Source organism: Microtus ochrogaster, chromosome 22 (genome assembly GCF_000317375.1).
Source record: "Microtus ochrogaster isolate Prairie Vole_2 chromosome 22, MicOch1.0, whole genome shotgun sequence".
Taxonomy (NCBI): domain Eukaryota; kingdom Metazoa; phylum Chordata; class Mammalia; order Rodentia; family Cricetidae; genus Microtus; species Microtus ochrogaster.
In genome coordinates this window covers 29,917,760-29,936,747 of record NC_022023.1, presented here as the reverse complement: position 1 = coordinate 29,936,747, position 18,988 = coordinate 29,917,760, and the positions used below count along the sequence as shown (strand labels likewise).

At 44.7% G+C, this 18,988-nt stretch overlaps 1 protein-coding gene across 2 annotated transcripts in view; it reads right to left on the bottom strand.

The window, feature by feature from the left end:
• The window catches only part of Oca2 (OCA2 melanosomal transmembrane protein), a 200,681-nt gene that overhangs the window by 131,147 nt on the left and 50,546 nt on the right, over nt 1-18,988 (bottom strand). For both annotated transcript variants that reach the window (XM_005357815.2, XM_026784368.1), the window contains exons 11-17: nt 18,166-18,222; nt 16,220-16,344; nt 15,038-15,176; nt 11,806-11,938; nt 10,472-10,619; nt 7,704-7,761; nt 6,422-6,530 (exon numbers count right to left, since the gene is read on the bottom strand). In XM_005357815.2, the coding sequence (XP_005357872.1) occupies nt 6,422-6,530; nt 7,704-7,761; nt 10,472-10,619; nt 11,806-11,938; nt 15,038-15,176; nt 16,220-16,344; nt 18,166-18,222 (769 nt within the window). The remainder of the gene's footprint in view (nt 1-6,421; nt 6,531-7,703; nt 7,762-10,471; nt 10,620-11,805; nt 11,939-15,037; nt 15,177-16,219; nt 16,345-18,165; nt 18,223-18,988) is intronic.

Below are 18,988 nucleotides of genomic sequence, written 5' to 3'. Positions count from 1 at the left end.
AACCCACATGAAATCCAGATTAACCTACTTAGAAAATAACTAAAACTTCAGTTCTGTTAACTCACATGAAATGACCAACTCGTAAAACATACAAACCACTGATGTTGCTCCAAGAAGAAATAAAAATATGAATGAAGCTCTCTCGCATAGAGACTCTGCTTGTAATCACAGTACTTCTTATGAAGAAAATATTTCTTGCAATAAATAAAGGCAATGGGTTGGTGACCAAAACCGAAGAACTAAAAGTTTAAACTAAAGGAGACAGGCTCACATCCTCATGACCTGGGAGTAGGCACTAGTCAGCTAGATGTAACACCGAAATCACAGTCTTCGAAGAGGTAAAGCAACCTCTTCAAAACTGAAAACTTCTGTACTTGAAGAGAAAGAGACACTATCAGCAAAACCTGGTGGTAGACTGTAAGCTACCAGACGCTGGGGAGGCTGGGCCGGGAGAATGAAACCTTCAAAGCTAGCGGAGACTTCAGTGAGTTCAAGGCCAATCCGAGTAACTTGGCGAGGACCTGGCTCAAAATAATTTTAAGTGGAGTGGCAGAGAATATCGTAGGGAACTTGCCTAGCATCTGTGAGGACCTTAAGTCAATCCCAAATACTACAGCAGGTGAATGAGGAGGAGGAAGAAGAAGAGGAAGAACAGAAATCATCTAGAGGTGAGTTAAAGCCCAGGGAAGGAGGTTCTTAGATTATATGCAAATACACACCATTTTAATTGAGGGACTTGAGCCTCCAAAGGTTTTTGGATCCCTGGGGAGTGTTGAAATTACTTCTCAAAGATACCAAGAAATGTCTGTACCAACCAGACACTAGAGAGACTAACGAATGTGTTAAGAGGTTTGGAGAATGTTCAGTTAGAAGGACCCCCTTCCTCTAAAAAGTATGCCCTCAGCCATTACAGCTATGTGTTATGTGGCCCTGTCCTCTTGGCTGGCATTCCCAATGTTCGGGAAGCAACACTGCCTGCCCCAACTAGACTCTATGCCTGGGACACTGAAGCTCAAAGCAGCCTTTCCTCTGTGTATGGATAGAGCGATTCTATAGACTGACTGAGGGGTTTCCAGGAAAAGAGAAAATGTATGGCGACCCAGGGGCAAGCAGGTTTGCCATGTGGAGTGGCTTCTAGCAGGCGCACCTCTCAAAGCCTGTCCTCACCTGACCACTGCTGGCCGCCGATAATCATCCCCACACTCCTCTCTGATGCGAACGACAAATCAAATAGATTGCCTGTCACTGAAAGTACTCCCTCAAAGGCGACAAATAAACTGTGCCCAGACAGAAAGTCACTAAGAGACACCTCGTGCGCGTCAGCCTAGACCTAGAGGAGGAATCCATCCTACCTGGTGCTGCTGAGGCTGCCGGGAAGGCAAAAGGAACAGCCTCTCTGGAAAACTCCGGGAATTATCTTTTACAGTCAAACGTACAAACACCTAAGACTAATGGTCTCACCTCTAGAAAAATAGCCAAGAATGAACATGTAAATTCACACAAATCCTGAAGTTGGTTGCCATTTGGACCAGCTCTGTTCACTGTTGCTAAACGTGGGCTGACCCTCAGTAAATGAATGAACACACAGACCTGTGCCTTCTCATCGCTGCTCAGCAACAAAGGAGCCAAGCTTTGACACAGTCCGCAGCACGGAAGGCTGCGCCAGCCACATAGTGTCAGCGCAGGGGGGTGCTCATCTCAGAAGGTTGCATCCAACCTGATGCCACCTAAGTGACGTTCTCAAAACAGATGGCTTGCTAAGGATGGAAGGAAACTGACCCATTGTTGATGGGAGAGGAAACAGCCACCAGGGAGAGCCCAGGGCTTGTGGGATGATACTCTGATTCTGCTGATAATTACATAAACCTCTATAGGTCAAGAAATATAATTTCACAAGAAAAAAAATCCATTTGTTCTGTAGTAATTTTAAGAAATGAGAATGCTGAGTCTGCCGTGCTTAGGTTCCGGTTCTTCAGAGAAGGAATGTGTCAGAGGATGCTACACGCGTCACATGGTCGGCGTCTCACAACGTCCTTGTGCACCGCATGAGACCATGTGCCTTATGTCACGGGCCATTACATCGTATCACGTGATGGATGCTCTATGTATGATGTTTTCATGTTTTGTGACATGATACGTTTCAGGTGCTATGACGTAACTATACCACGATGCTATGTGAGGCTATTCTGTGCTATTTGACTTTTGATTTACACAACACACAGTGTGCCAACTCATTTGTATGTCAACTTGACACGAGCTAGAGTCATTTTGGAAGAGGGAACCGCAATTGAGAAAAGGTTTGTTGTACGTTTTCTTGGGGACGCAAGATGTGGGTCAGCCCCTCCCACGGTGGATGACACAGGAGCTTCTGTAGAGGCCCTGAGCTGATTCCTGGCACCCACATCGGAGAGTTTACAATCCCCGTGATTCCAGACACTTGCTTTTGTGGGTCCCTGTGCTCCCATGAAAATATTCACACATACACATAATAAAAATAACAAAAATAAATCGTTAGGAAGTAGAGGTGCTAATCTCGACCTGTTCTCCCTGTTTTCGCCTCTTACAGGCTCAGAGTTTCTGCTCTTACATTGCAGAATATGATAACATCTTTGCTCACTATGTACCTGGAAGACAGTTAACCTGTGGAATATACAAAGCTCTGAAAATTAAATAGGAACAAATTAGTAAATCAATCAATCAATAGACTAATATAATGAAATGACAAAATACGAAATACAAGTAGCCATAGACAGGTGAAAAACCGTTTAACATCCCTCAACATCAGAAAAATTCATATTTAATCTATAATATGACTCCACCTCATCCTGTCAGAATGATAGTCATTCAGAGTACACGATAGTCCAGGTGGGTGGTGGCGCTCAGGAGGTGGAGGCAGATGGAGCTCTGTGAGTTAGAGGCCAGCCTGGTCTACACAGTGAGCTCCAGGACCTCCAGAGCTACACAGGAAAACCCTGTCTCGAAAAGCAAAACAGAAAGAAAGAGAGCGAGCACATGATGGCAAATACTGGCAAGGGTTTGAACAAAACCTTGATGCACTATCAGTTAGTATAGACACTATGGAAACCAGCATGGAAGAAAAACAACTGAAAAATAGATCAAGTACACAAGCTGGCTATGCCACTCCAACGTACTTGCTCCGGGAGCCAAAGTCCACCGACCACAGAGACACTTGTGTATCAATGTCTGTTATAGCTCGGTTCACAACAGCTAAGCCATGGGACCAGCTCAGTATCCAACAGTGGGAAGAAGGGGAGAGAACATGTGAAACACACACAAAAGAATGAAAGTCATTTTCAGAAAAATGGATGCAACTTATTGCCACTATATTAAGAGAGTTAAGTCGGTCTCTGTAATTCGTGGTCCTTAGATTCTGTATCTGATCATTATATATGTGACATGAACATGGAAGGGACACTGTAGGGGACATGGGGACAAATAGGAGGGGAGGGGGGAAAGGAGGCGGTGCTGGAATGGGGAGATGTGTTCAAAGTACATTATGTATTTTCAAGAAGACGTCCTTCTGAAAACCAGTACTACATAGAATGAAGATATCCCCATTTAAATATTCTGCCTTAAAATGCTAATCAGACTCTCTTTGCTAGTCTACCTGACCTTTCAGGATTAGGAAGCAAATAAAGGCAATGTGTAGCCTCGGATCCCCGAGATGATATCTGTTCACAAACTAAAGGGGAAGAGAAACAACACTGGCGTTAAAAGTAGAACCGAAGTGCTACTTCACAGTCACAGGTGCAACAGCGGCACAAAGAAACGAGATGTCTTTGTACAAAGGCTTAGCTTCCGAGGCCTCAGCCTGCATGAACTGCAGGCCACTGGGTAAAACTGAGATCAGGCAATGTGGCCTACCCCAGTGAAAGGCACGTTGGTTGTCCAGTGCCAAACATTCAGCTTTGAAAACCTACATATGAGTAGCCTATGGGCTAAACAAGTTAAAGTTATATAAATAAATATATAAATTTATTAAGTTATATACATATATATGTGCAAAAACTGCTGATGAAGAAGAGAGGCCATGAACTTGGAGAAACGAGGAGGAGCACACAGAAGGGCTTGCGTGAAGAAAAGGGAAGAGCAAGATGTTGTATTAAATTAAAATGCAAGCAAGTACAGAGACCCACAGGCAGACATTTGCAGAATCTAAATCAGAGATCTCCATTGAGTCCCTTCCCTTTGGAGTGCAGGGAACCCAAAAGAGGATGGGAAGAAAGAGTTTCAGGACCCAGAGGGGTCGAGGACACCAGGAGAGCACAGTCCACAGAATCAGCTAAGTAGGGCTGATGGGAGCTCACAGAGACTGAAGCAGCAATCACAGAGGCCGCAGGGGTGTGTGCTACATCCTCTTCATCCGTGTTACTGATGCTAGCTTAGTGTGTTTGTGGAACTCCTAAGAGTGGGGGTGTGGCTGTCTCTGACTCTTTTGCTCTTGGGACTCTTTTTCCCATGCTGGGTTGCCTAGCCCAGTCTTGATATGAAACTAGGTTTGGGCCTAGTCTAATTATAACTAGTTATGCCCTGTTCTGGTGATGTCCCTAGGATGCCTGCTCTTTGCTGAAGTGGGAGGACCTAGGAGAGAAGGGAGCTGGAGAGAGAGACTGGGAGGAGTAGAAGGAGGAGATATTGTGATCTGGATGTATTGAAAACTAAGAATTAGCAAACAAAGAAAACAACTTCCATTTTTAAACAAAAATTGTTGGTCTATCGGCTCATATGAAAATAATAGACATTTCTAGTTCATAAACATACATTATTTTTTTTAACATACATTATTTTTAAATCAATTGATATATTGTATGTTTTCACAAATAAAAGCTATTTATCCTTGAAAATAAAATATAATCTCAAAAAAAAAGGCTGATCTTCCCAACAGTAACCAAGACTTTTTAAAAGTTTATATAAAGATGTGTCTTTAAGGGCCATGGTGGCACACACCTTTAATCCCATCACTCGGGAGTTAGAGGCAGGCAGATCCCTGAGTCTGAGGCCTGCCTGTTCTATAGAGCGAGTTCCAGGATGGCCAGGACTACACAGAGAAACCCTGTCTCAAAGAACCAAAACAACAAAAGATGTGGCAAATGTTAGCAAAAAAAAAAATGTGTGTGTGTGTGTGTGTGTGTGTGTTTAAGCACGTAAGCTCCTTTGTGTGGTTAGCTTTTCAAATGCTTACATACTCTTTTCAAGCACAAATAAAGCTAACTTATTTGTGAGCCCGCCAAAAAATATCTCCAGTGGAAGGCTTCTGTTTGGGTCTACCATGTTCACTGTATTTATTTAATCATCCATGGTACCTTCATCTTCCCAGTGATGAAAATTTGTAACGGTAAAACTGTGGTGTGACTGGGTATACTTAAAACAATCACACTGTAACCATTTCTAGATGTGCCTCCACCAAACGCAGCTGAGATCCATGCCGTCATTAACACGGCCTGTTGCTTTCCTCGGGACTTCGGGAGGTTTCAGGAAGACCAGTTCTGCTATAGATAAAGAACACCTGTCGGCTCAGAGCCAAACCGGGGTTGCCAGCCGAACTGGATGCTACATCAAACATCTAGTTCTCGTTGATCTATACTTTCAGATGAGGTAGATTTTACTAGTAGATTTTTCGGTTATCTTTCAAGTACCGACATAAAGACTGCTGTGGCAGACCATGGAGTTTGCGGGGAGTGTGGGGTGTCTGTCTGTGGCGAGGATGTGCCCTGGGAGTTCCAACCTGAGAGAGCCATTTTTCTGACCATGACACAGAGCTGGAGAAGGGCGGTGGCTAACCACTAGAGAGATGTGCTGACAACGTGGGAGGGTCAAAGGGATGGCCTGGGAGAAGAAGCTTACTGCACGGAGAAACCATCTGTAGCCAGGCAGGACACTGAGCTCGGTAGAGCTCTCCCAATCCTCAGCCCTTTCGCAGCCATCCTTCTGGACACTGTGAATAGGTATTGCTTTGATTGGTTTAATAAAGAAACTGACTGGTCCATAGCTGAACAGGGTAGAGGTAGGTGGGAGAGCCTAACACAGGAGGAAAAAGGGTGGAGCCAGGAGTCACCAGCAGATGCTAAGGAAGCAGAAGATGAGCATTCCCTGCTAATAAAGGTACTGCCACATGGCAGAACTTCAATAAGGAATATGGGTTGACTTGAAATGTAGGAGCTAGTTAGTAATAAGGCTGAGCTATTGGGTTGAGCATATTCAGTTACTATTAAGCCTCTGAATGGTCATTTGGGGAGCGGCTGCAGAGACACAGGAAAAGCTCCACCCCCAACTCTGCTAGTGAAGTCACGCTGTGCGGAAGATACAGGCATCCATCTGGGAACAGGCTTGGGAGCCTCCCCATCCACAGCCACATCAGATGCAAAAGTTAGCAAAGAAGTTAACAGAATAGTAGACTCACCAAGATCAAGATGAATGCCAGGGACGAAGGAGTTGAGAAAGAATATGGAGATGACAAACCCCAGCACCATCAGACACTTGACCAGCAGAATCCTGTCCGTTATCCTGTGCTGTGAGAGAGAGAGAAACACAGCTCATTTCTCAGGACAGGCTTCAGATCCTCGAAGCATGCCCACAGTCCTACATCCTTTGAATTGCTCTAAGTATTTCCTTTTAAAGAAAGAATATCAAAATCCTGTGAGAACTAAAGAAACTTTTTCTATTCCTGGAAAGTGTACACTGTCCTGCAGTGAGATATTAGTAGATGCTTTGTGGAAACTATAAGATTCAGACACGTGCCTGTGTGCCCTGTGTCTGAGTTCTGATGTCCTTCCCGTAAGTAGCACCCGTGTGATGCTGCACCTAAGAGTCGTTACAAGGTGTGGCACTCAAGCCCGACCTCCATGACAGTACCAGCTCTACATGTCTTTAACACGCTTGACGTATTCTTTAAACACTGTCATTCCAGCAAAAGAAATCCAGAGACCATGAAATGCTGTTTTTGCCTCTTGTCGTGGGCTCACGAGTACTGGGGCAGATACACACTTGTGAGCGCAGAGAGTGCTGTGTCTCTGCAGAGTCTTCATGACTCTGGAGACAAGGCAATGAGGGTACTGTTTCCTGTGAGTCCCTCAGAAGTCCTGGGCTCCATGGACAGTTTATCACAGCAGGAAAATGAGCAGGAAGTAGAAGCAAACCTCTGCCCAGAAGTCCAACCCACAATGGTAGTAGACACACAGCTCACACCCGTCCCTAGAACTCCAACTCCTGCATTACACCCCAAAAATGCACACCCTGTAAGCTCTCTGGGTCAGGAGAACTGAGCAGCAGAGGCCAGCAAACTTGGAATGCATCTTCAGCACACAGAAAAATCTTCCATCTCTTGACAAAATAATTCTACCATTTTAGGCAATCATCTTCCTCATTAGCACAAAAATAAATTATACCTCAGGTAAAGCTATAGGAATAAAAAACAGCAATGTTTTTCCATCACCAGCTTAATCTGAGGTCATAGAGAAAAAAAGACATTTTTGAAGGGACCAGCACACAGAAATGACAACAGATGGAGGTGGGCTGGTGTGAGCGGAGCCCAGGGTGCACCTGCATCTGGCTACTGCACCATGCCACACAATGGTCTACAATTGGCTGTGTCAGCTGAAAATGATAATCAAATCTAAGAAGCAAAATAATCACCTTTCTACAAGCCATGATCCAGAAGCCCTTGAGAAAAGAAGACACGATACCTTTCTTTGCAGCTCTTGGATATTGGTCTCCCAATTTTTATCTTCCTGTGAGATTTGTCTGTAAGAGAGAAAGGACTCTCATTATTCCTGTGTTGCAGGAAGCTTACTGCTGCTGCGTGAGATTAGCAAGGCGGCATGGGCAGCTATGAGAGCCTAGATGTATTTGTGGATCCTGGCACAGTGGCGTGAGGGCTGGAATGCCCATGATGCCCATGAAGGTGACCACGGAAATTAGGAAAGCTATTTACTCTATATTCCCAAAGAAAAAGAACAAAAATCATGACCTGAAAGTGGAGAGACGTTTTAAGAGCAACTGTAAGGAAGAAAAATGTCTTAAAGATCACGTGCCAGTGCGCGAGAATGACGGACAGATAACGGACAAATGGGGCAGTGTCTGAGGTATTGTCCTGATATTCCCACACACCTTCAAGGAATCTCTATTTTAGTTGCAGCACCTAGTCCAACAAAATGCTAGGTAAATAGCTGCTGTTATGCTTGCTTACAGAATAATAACAAGGAAAACAGCTATATATATTCTGTTGATCGTATTTTTTCAGCTCTAGAAACTTTTCAGTTTACTTGGGAGTATGCTACATCCAGCCCAGCGTAAGGTCGGAGAACCGCCTCCAGGAATCTGCTTTCATTTTACCGTGTGGGTTCCCGGAGCTGAATTTGGGTCCCCAGCCTTGATGTCAAGCACCTTTACCTGCTAAGTTGTCTTGGCAGCCCCAAGGGCCAAAGTTTTGAAAGATCAAACCCTGCAAATAAAAGAACCCAAATACAGACCACCATGCCAAGGCAAGGGTGCACGCTGCTTGTGACCTCGGGAGTGTGGTAAGAGCTCCTCATAAGACCTGGTCGGTGGGCTCTTGGGCCAGTGACTGTTCTGTCTCCGTGATAAAACACGGTGGCCAAGGTAACTCATGGAAGAAAGGATTTATTTTGCCTTATGGTCTTATGAACTGAAGGACAGAGAACTTAAGAGAACAGCCATCGACTTCATTAAAGAATTCAAGCAGTTTAAAGACGTCACCAAGAAACAGCTAAGCGAAATTGGAGAGACAGAACATAAGGAGAATAAACACCTAAGTGATCCCCAAGGAAACACAAATGTAAGACTGGTAATAACGACAATATAGGGGTTGGAAATGGAATTCAGTGTGGAGATAAAGGAGTTGAAGAGGGTTCAAGCCAACAAGAAGATGGAACTGTAAAACCTACTCACGCGTTTTGGCTTCACACATAAAGTTGGCTTCTTTTTATGTGACTAGTATTTTAGTTCTCGAGCTTTCAATACACTTCTGTTGTTATATATGCTCAGTGTTTTAACTATGAATTGCTGTGGGGATTTTCTTTTCTGGTCTTGTCTATTTGATGTTCTGTGTGTATCTTGCATCTGTCTGTATATGGCTTTCCTTAGTTTGGGTACAATTTTTTTTTCTGTGATCTTGTTGAAGACCTGGTCTAGCCTGGGCTTCTCCCTAGTTCATGCCTCTTATTCAAAAGCTTCTTTTTTTTTTTTCATGGTGCTCCACCTTTGCTTTATGTTCCTTTCCTGTAGTTTTAAAACTTTTTTCATATTTCTTGCTGTTCATCATTGAAGGAAGTCAGGACAGGAACTCAAACATGGCAGGGAACTAGAGGCAGGAGCTGATGCAGAAACCATGGCTTACTGGCTTGGTTCCCCGAGCTTGCTCAGTCTGCCTTCATATAAAACTCAGGACCACCAACCCAGATATGCCACCATCCACCAAGGCCTGGGCTCCGCCTCATCAATTGTTGATTAAGAAAATGGTTTACACTCAGATCCCATGGATTGAGGTTCCCTCCTTTCAGATAATGTGAGTTTGCGTGTCAAACTGGCATGAGACTGGCCAGCACACCCTTCTAACCTTCCTCCCTCTCCTTGCCACTAAATCCCAACTCCAGCAGGCACTCCCTGCTATCCCACTCCTGGTCAGGAAAGCAGGTAGTCTGTCTGTAAATCTTCCTCTCTCCTGCTTCTCTATGTCCATTTCCCCATCTTATCCTCTGTTGAGGACCTTCTGGGGTAACCTCTCTTCACTGTCTTCCCCTATTCCAAGGATCCTGATTGAACACTCTGCTCTTCCCCTCCTACGAAACCCTTCAGAACCTTAGTCTATCCCCATTCCTAAATGTTAGCTCCTAATACTCAGAAATACGTTTTTACCTGGAACCCCCCAGTGTCCGTAACTATCAGGTCCAAGAAAATTTCCTAACAGGCATCACACAGCCCTAAAATGCCCCAAAATTCAGAGAGAAAACGGAAAGCAGGAACAAAACACCCATCCAACAAACTCAAATCCAGAAATCAGCGCCTAGACCTATAACCCCCCCAATCCCAGATGCCTAGACACCAGCATAAAAATGCAGTCAGCAACAGTCAAGGCAATATGTCTCCACTAGAGACCAGACATCCCCCCATAGCAGGACCTGAATATTCTAACATAGCTGAAACACAAGAAAAGACCCTAAGTCGGCACTTGTTCAGCCGTGTTCATTGCTGCTCTCTTCACAATAGCCAGGAGATGAAAACAACTTAAATGTCCTTCAGTTGACAAATGGAGGATCAAAGAATGGAACATAAACACTGTGGACGTCTATGCAGCTGTGGAAAATGATGAGATCTGGGTATCATATGACAATGATTGCAATGGATTATGGACCTCGTGCGATGCCACCATTAAGCACAACCGGTAAAGCGCCCCCCCCCCCCCGGTATAGATCCAAGCAGGATCATGTGGTACCTGTGGAAAGAACGCAGCCTTTGGGCCAGCAGATGCTCCAGGGCCAGCACTTTCTCCAGCAGCAGGCCACGGACGGCTGTCTCCTCGCGGCTGGCTGGACTGATGCGCTGTGCCGTCAAACGCCAGACATGAATCTCATGTTTCAGTTCTGCAGAGAAATAAGGGCAAGGCGCTGAGTCTCTCCCACCCTCGGGCATCAGCAACGCCCCACACTGTCCCCATGCGCCAACAATGGGCATCCGCGTTCCACCTAGCAGGAGCTATGGTGATGGAACCAGATGACAGCACTGAACTCTGAAAGTCATCAAGCAAGAAAAGCCGTTTTAACGCTGCCTGAAGAACAAAGTCCTTTCTCCAGCCATATCTTTTTTTAATCCACTTATTAATTTATTATCGTTGTACTTTTGTTTGAGCAAAGTCTTACCTCCACAACCCTAGCCCATTCTCACTGGCTCTGATATCAACCAAAATCTGCACGTTGCTGCTGTGCTTTTAATACAGATTGCCATTGCTTCCTCAGATGTTTGGCTAAAAGCAAGAGATCTGGCTTGTCCTCTCCAAAGTATGTGACGGGCAAGGGAGCAGCAAAGAGGCCTCGCCAGTTGCTGGAGCCACTCTCCAGGGTGTACGGTCTCCTGGACAGTAAGCTATTATAAATAAGCCTCTAACTTTTTAGCTTGCCAAGCCGTGGTAGTTAGAGCAACACAAATGAACTCAGTCAATTGCCCAGTCTCTGAATGGTTTCAGAAAGAGAGCTCTTGAATAGCAGCAGTAGGGATATGGCTCTCGGGCAGCCATGCTTGGCACCTCTAGAGGGCTTCTGGTAAGAAAGCAGGAATCAGGAATGCCTTCCCTCTCCTAACCTCCCCCTATCACACAGGAGAGATAGGAATCAGCTGGTGAGATGCTGGCCAGAAAGAAGCAAACAACACCACCTTCACCCAAGGCTGAATTCAGACACCTTCTGATGGAGAACGGGAGAGAGGTGTTTGCCATCCATTGCTTCCTAAGAGAGCAAGATATTTTATGAGGCTTACCCTTAACCTCTATTTTACAGTTTGAATATATATATATATATATGGAAAAGACCAAGACAGTAAACTAAAAGCAAGACAGCCTTTATGGCTACTCAGTAGCCGAGAGCAGCTTGTTGGACAAGTTGGAGGTACCTGTGGACAGCCATTGCTCCTAAGCATGCAGCATCCTGTGGACAAATAAATACCTTCCTGGGGATCCTGTGGGGGAGTGGACCCCTCCTGCTTATAGGGCTGTCCCCTGGGGCTGGGGGATAATACTGCAGCAGACTCTGCAGTGTGGGAGGTGCTCATACCTACCGACAATCTCGCCGGGCTCCTTGTTATAAAGCTTTCTGTTCCAGTACAGAAGTCTGAGGAGTGGGAAGGAAACCAGGAGAATGAGGCAGATCCCAAGGAACATGTGCACTGTGAAACCAGCAAAGTCCAGGCCCTGGAAGAACAAAGGAGTGATACGTGATATATGTGTGTCCTGGGTGGAGGTGGGGGGAGGTAAGGATGTGAGCTGTAGACAAGAGAGGCTCTGGACAAGAATCCTGCAGCCAAACATGGATGCTTAGTAAGTCTGAAATGGTTAAAGGCTTTCAGTTGTTATTTGTTGGCTTTTACGAGACAAGGTCTCTCTATGTAGCCCTGGCTGTCCCAGAACTCACTTTGTAGACCAAGCTGGCCTCAAACTCAGAGAGATCCTCCTGTCTCTGCCTTTTGAGTGCTTGGATGAATGGTGTGCACCACCACCACCCATCTGATTAAAGACTTTTTTTATATGTTCTGTGTTTTTGAAAAAAAAAAAAACAGTGGTTACGTAAATTACAAGCCACCTTAGAAGGGAACAGAAATAAGCGATCGCAACTAGCTCCTAACTAGATTTAGACTGTCTCTGTCACAGGGCAAATGTGTTGCCCAAGGATGGGTAGGGATCAAAACATTGAAAAATGTGGCCATGTATATTCATTTATTGACTTGTTAATCTTTCTCATTGCTGGCTAAAATACCTGCTGTGGGTTGGAAGGGGCAGTCTCTCCACTCTTGGGCACTACAGCACCTGCACAGAGCGCAGAATCAGTATAGGGGTGCTAGGGAGGCAGCCTCACCCTTCCTTCCAACTTTCTCTGCCTGCCTGTGGGACCGTGTCGTGGTCATCGGCTGAATGCATTTCACTTTGATAAGAACCACCCTTAGGTTAATTTGTTAGCGAGTAACTCAACAATATTCTTAGCTAATTTTGCTCTTTAGTTTATTTTGATCTTTTATGTAGATCCTTAAGCAAATATGCACAATATCTCTTGAGTCCAAAAAGAACAGACGAGCCCTTAAAGATAATCACCTATAAGGATTCAAGTAGATTGCATGAATAGTTACTGCTATGGGGAGCGGGCAGTCAAGTGTACCACAGTCCTGTGGGACGCTGGGATCTCAGAAACTGAAGGGTCTTGGCAGGAAGGGTGTGGTCAGAGAGGACACAGCAGCACAGCTGTGCCATGAGCCATGCTCACATAGGTAAAGGTAGAAAGCCCCATGGGTGTTCAGTGAGCTGCTTCAGGAAAACCACCTTCCACCACCTCTCACTACAGAGCTCAGGTTAATTGCCCCAACCTCCCAAGTAATGGAGTTGCAGGTATGTGTCACCAAACCTCGCTCAGAACTCGACAAGTTTTGGGAGTTCCTTAGTCAAAATACTACCTTGAACTTGAACTTTATCTATAGAATTCATACCCCAGATATCTGATTGAAAGATAGTTGTTTCTTAGGTGTCTGTAAAAATCTGTAATTTCCTTTAAAACCAGAAGAAAAAAAATGAACCCAGGGGTGCTGAAGAGATGGATCAATGCTAAAGAGCACTGACTGCGATTGCAGAAAGTGTGGGAAGTCCTTCTGTCTATGTGTTGCTTTTATTGGTTAATGAATAAAGAAACTGTCTTGGCCTGTGATAGAGCAGAACTTAGATAGGTGGGGGAAATTAAACTGAATGCTGGGGGAAAGAATGTGGAGTCAGGAGATGCCATATAGCTGCTGCTGGGAACAGACAAGCCGGAACTTTGCTGGTAAGCCACAGCCACATGGCAATACACAGAATAATAGAGATGGGTTAAATTAAGATGTAAGTGTTGTCTGAGTTTCTGTCTTGCCTGGTTCCCACTGTTGTTAGGTCCCAAAGAAATCACACAGAGGTCTATATTAATAATAAACTGATTGGGCCATTAGCTCAGGCTTATTACCTCTTATAACTTATATTAACCCATTATTCTTGTCTGTGTTAGACACATGGCTCCATACCTTTTTCAGTGGGGTAGGTCACATCTTCCTTCTCCTGTGTCTGGGCAGGACTACAGAGGGAGCTTCCCTCTTCCCAAAATTCTCCTGTTCTCATCGACCTGCCTCTACTTCCTGTTTGGTTGTATTGCCTATACTTCGTGCCTGGCTACTGGCCAATCAGTGTTTATTTAAAACATAATTGACAGAATATAGACAATTGTCTGGCACCGTGTAAGAGGTGGCCAATAAGAAGCTAGAACTAATAGGCCAAGCCGTGGCTTAATTAATACACTTTCTGTGTGGTTATTTTGGGGCTGAGCACCCAGGAACAAACAAGCAGCTTTTCTACTATAGCAGAAGACCCGTATCTTTTCCCCCAGCATCCACATGGTGGCTCACAACTGTCCAGTTACATGTGACAGACTGACTTCTTCTTTCCAAGGGATTGGAAACCCCCTTCTAGCCTTTGTGGCACCAAGCATGAATGTGTTGCATAGACATGCATGGAGGCAAAAAAAAAAACACCCACACACAAAACAATAAAAAAACAAATCAGCATTAAAATTTTAAGAAGGCTAAGAAAATGGCTTACATGTAATATCAATCCATTTACCTCTAAACCAATCAGGGCCTAAGACCTAAGTTTTAGTTTTAGCAAATACAGCCTGAGGAGACGGGAGTTCTGTATCCTGAGTAACTCTGGGTCTGTTCAGAATGTATGCACCAAACTTTCCTCCCATTAGAAACAGGGACGATTAAGGAAAGGAGAGATAAGAACAATGAGAAGGCGAACGTTAATGAGGCCCTGGGAGACAAGCGCAGCACTGAATGGAACTTGCTAGAAGAGTTTTGCAGGTAAACTTACCAAGCAAAAGAAAGGCAGAAGAGAAAAACCCGAACTGATACTTTTCAGGAAGGGCCGGAGCAGATGCAGCGTGCCGTTGGATGCTGATGTTTTCCCTGAGCCTGTTAGACACGTGTGTCTGCAACCCATTGCCCCTTCTCATCCCTTTGTAATTTCCTAGAAATTTCTCGTTGATGTTCTTAGTAACAAAACCACCTTCCCCACACATTGATATCAACCTAAATGCAGCCCTTCCATCCTGCAGGGCCTTTCTTGCCTTTCCTCCCCTACTCCCAGTCCTTCACTTACGATAATGGTGTGCCCTGTGGCAGCGGGGACCCTGGTTCACAGCACTGAAGTAAAGGATGCTGCACAGAGTGCTCAGGTGAGCTGTGCATTTCCTGAAAGCAACCCTAGTGTGCTGCTCCTTACCATCTTCCTCAACTCCTGGTTGGAAACAATGATGACATTGGGTGGGTCCCCAATGGCAGTCGCAGCTCCTCCAATGTTTGTGAAGATCACTTCTGCGATCAGGACTTGTCTTGGATCAAGATTGAGCACCTCGCATAACCTATTGTGGATATAAGAAAGTGGTATGGCCTGTGTGCAACCTGGATGTTTAAAGCACTTGCTTGTACAAGGGAGGCACACTCATGCACAGACACACATATACACACATGCACACACACAGTCTGGGAGAAGAGTAAGGCACCGAGTGAGCCTCAGCTGCAACATCCTCGGGTACCACTAACTACAAGATTTCTTCTAAGTCAACGTAGCACAGTCAGAGCTATCCAAGTGATGATGTACTTTCTGCCTGCTCCCAGTCTGGAGAGAGTACTGTGTTCTGTGTGGAGGGCCCTATAGAAGAAGGACCTGCAGCAGGTGGATGGGTGCTGGCTACCAGAGACTTTGAGACAGGAGAGAGGCAGGTCGTCAAAAGTCACCAGCAATAACACCAAAGTCTGCTGACTCAGTCCCTCATCTGTCTTCCCCTTTTCTGAAGAGACCCAAAACTAACTCTCTCTCTCTCTCTCTCTCTCTCTCTCTCTCTCTCTCTCTCTCTCTCTCTTTCTCTCTTTCCTTTCTTTGAATTATCACATTAATTACTTCTTCCTTGGCCACAGACCTCTATCTTGGCTGTATGGGATTTACCTTGGAATCTTTGGAAATCCTAAAACCCTGATCACCTGAAGACTAAGTCCTTGGAGTAGGTGGAAGGATGAAAGAGTGGGAATTTGTGAGCAAAACTCCTGGTATCTGGTGATCTAAATGCGTGGCTTGCCCGTGTCCCACATGACAGTCTGATCTACATGCATGGCTTGCCCGTGTCGTGCATGACAGTCTATCTTTTGGAAAGCAATGCACATGTCTTTCAACTTCTCGTGGTATTACTGAGCTGTGCTGATATCTATACCTGTCTAGAGTTCTGCAGTCACACAAGCCAGAGCTGTTGAATTGGAGGTCAATGGCCTATCCTCCAGTGAGGACATGGATACTATCCCTTGTCTTTTTTAGATGTTGAGGAAGGAGCCTTGAACCAGGTGGTACAACCAGAACACAAATCCGCCCCAAAGCTGATCTTCATTTCCATGTCGGAAGTGTTCTACACACCTTATGGTAACAGGTGTAAAAAGGAGCATTGTGGTAACATTGTCTAAGAAGGCAGAGAGGATGGCAGCAATGAGGCAAAGCATCATGATCATGGCCCACACTCTTCCTCGAGAAAGCTGGTACGCCTGGAATACATATACAGGAAGGAACAAGCCAAAATCAGTTCATTCATGATGTAGAAGCTATGTTCTCACTAATGACTCCAAGACATGGGGACCAAAATTCTCATTCGGAATTTGCAAGTTTGTTGAAGAAGTTATTTTTTAAAAGGAGTTTTCAATCCAAAACCAAAGTAAAGGCCAGCACCAGCTTTTGCATTAAAAGAGTGTGCCAAGGTCTCCTCATCCACTATGGCGTGGCACAACCCTCATGCACTATGCATGGAAGGGTCAGTTTAACCCTTCAGACCTGCTGACAGAGCGTCCAGGGGTCCAGTTAAAATGCGAAGCCCAACCACAATGAGTTATCATTTCACACCTGACAGAATTTTTATTTTAAAACATAAGAGATAACAGGGCTGGTGATAAGTGGTGGGGTAGATTATTCGGTTAGCAAGCATGAGGTCCAGGGTTCAGTGCCCTGCACCACATAAACAGGATGCTGTGGCTCAGGTCTGTCATGCCAGCAGTGGGGAGATGGAAGTGGGCCATCACCAACTCAGCAACACAGTGAGTTTGAGGCCAGACTGTGCTAAACGGAGGCCTGTTTGAAAACAGAAAGCAGGAGAGGGCGAAAGAGAGCAAGCATGGGGAAAGGCTAAGAGGAAAGGGATCCTTCCAGACTGATGTAAAATCATTGCGGAAAATGTGTGCGATCCAAGCTAACCGATCCTATAGAAGCAGAGAGCCAGGATAGAGGCTACAATGTGGGGAGGGAGAGAATAGAGAGATTCTGGTCAAAGGGTACACGGTACAGTGAGGAGGTTTGGATCTGGAGAGCTACTACACAGGCAGGGTGACTATATTCAACGTCGTGTATATTTCAATATAACTTCAGAAGTGAATTTCAAGCCAGTGTAGTGGCTCACACCTTCAATCCATCACTTGGATTGAAGGCTTAGGCGGGCTGATCTGGGTAAGTTGAGAGCAACCAGGTCTACATAGGGAGTCCTAAGACAACCAGGGCTATATAGAGAGACGCTGTCTCAAAAGCAAAAAAACAAGTAAATTTCAAATATGTCACCATAAAAATGATATGTAAGGATAATGCTAGCTGGCTTGATTCAATCATGACACACTGTGTATGTGTACATTGAAACATCATATTATACCCCCAGACATATACAATTATCGTTTGTCAATCAAATAATAGTAATTATAAGTTTAAAAAAAAAGACCTTTAAGGAATTAGCATTTTAGCCCAGTGATGGGATCTGTGCCAAGCATATGCAAGGCCCTTTGCCCAGGCCCCAGCAGAAATTAATAAATATGGTCTAAACAAGATTAAAACAACAAAAAGTACTTTTCCCAGATTTAAAAGCCAGGACTGTATATGTCTAGAAAGTAAGCATTGGAATTACGTCCCCAAATATGATCAGAAGCTGATGGCTTGACATATCCAGACTCTTGCATGTAAAGCGTGTTCTGATGCGTAGCCTGAAGCAGCCCACTGCAATGCTGCTGCACTTATGCTCAGGGAGAGAGCTCTCTGCCTTGAACGCCCTCTTCATTTATTTACGGAGAAGTTGAAAGTGTTGCTCTGAGTCATGCTTAGCATGGCAATTACACCCAGATTTCCAGAGGCCGCTTTGAAAGGAGGATGAAATTTTAAATATTTTAATTTACTAAATGTATGATATTAAAATAATAAATAGCATCATCCAGTTAGTTAATGTTATTATTTATCAATTACATACTTGTGCTTCATTGCTCTGATTATATGTAAGTATTTTATGCCTATTATTTATTGATCTGGTGTATGACCATCAAGTACAACATCACACCTACCTTTACAGCGCAGTAATCAAAAAATCCCGTTTCTGAAAATATGGCTACTAAGATCATCTAGAAGGGAAAGACAAAAAGTAGGTAGCGAAATTTTTTCTTAGCAAAATACCACATTGGAACAATATCATAATGACCCCATCACGAGTTTGCACTCTGGCTCCTGATATCTGTGTCATCAAGAGCAACTTTGCCTTGTTGGATGTCTGTCACTTTCATAGCTGGGCAGTGGTGGTACACACATCCCGCACTTGAAAGGTAGAGATGGCAGATCCCAGTGAGTTCAGCCTGGTCTCCACAAAGCAAGTTACCCACATATCCATCACTTCAATTGACCACCATGATCACTTTGAGCAGAAGCTCTTACAGATGGTTTTGTATATTCCTAACCTAGGCATTGTCCTTAAGACAGGTTATCAACCCATCTAACCCTGACAGCAAACATCAGGTGCTGTCCTCCCTCGTTTTATAGACCAGAGACAGATGACTTGATCAGTCTTGAAGCTCGAAGCAGGGAAGGCCATAGGTCAGCAGGTGCCCTTTGTATCTAATTCTCCCCATACACAGCGCTCAGAAATTTAATGCCTTTAAATAAATAGCTTTAAACTGTGCCAAATTTTGGTTTCTAACATAATGAAACTGATTTTTTTTCCTTACAGATCTGATGAACATGGACAAGCTGGACCACTGGTAATGAGTCTGACCTCCAGGCCTCTGTGCACTCGGGATGTTTACCTGTGTTTCCACTGATGACAAGAGATGAAAACAGCCACCACATGGACTAACGGGAATAATACCCCCTTTATGCTGTGCTTAATCAACCAGA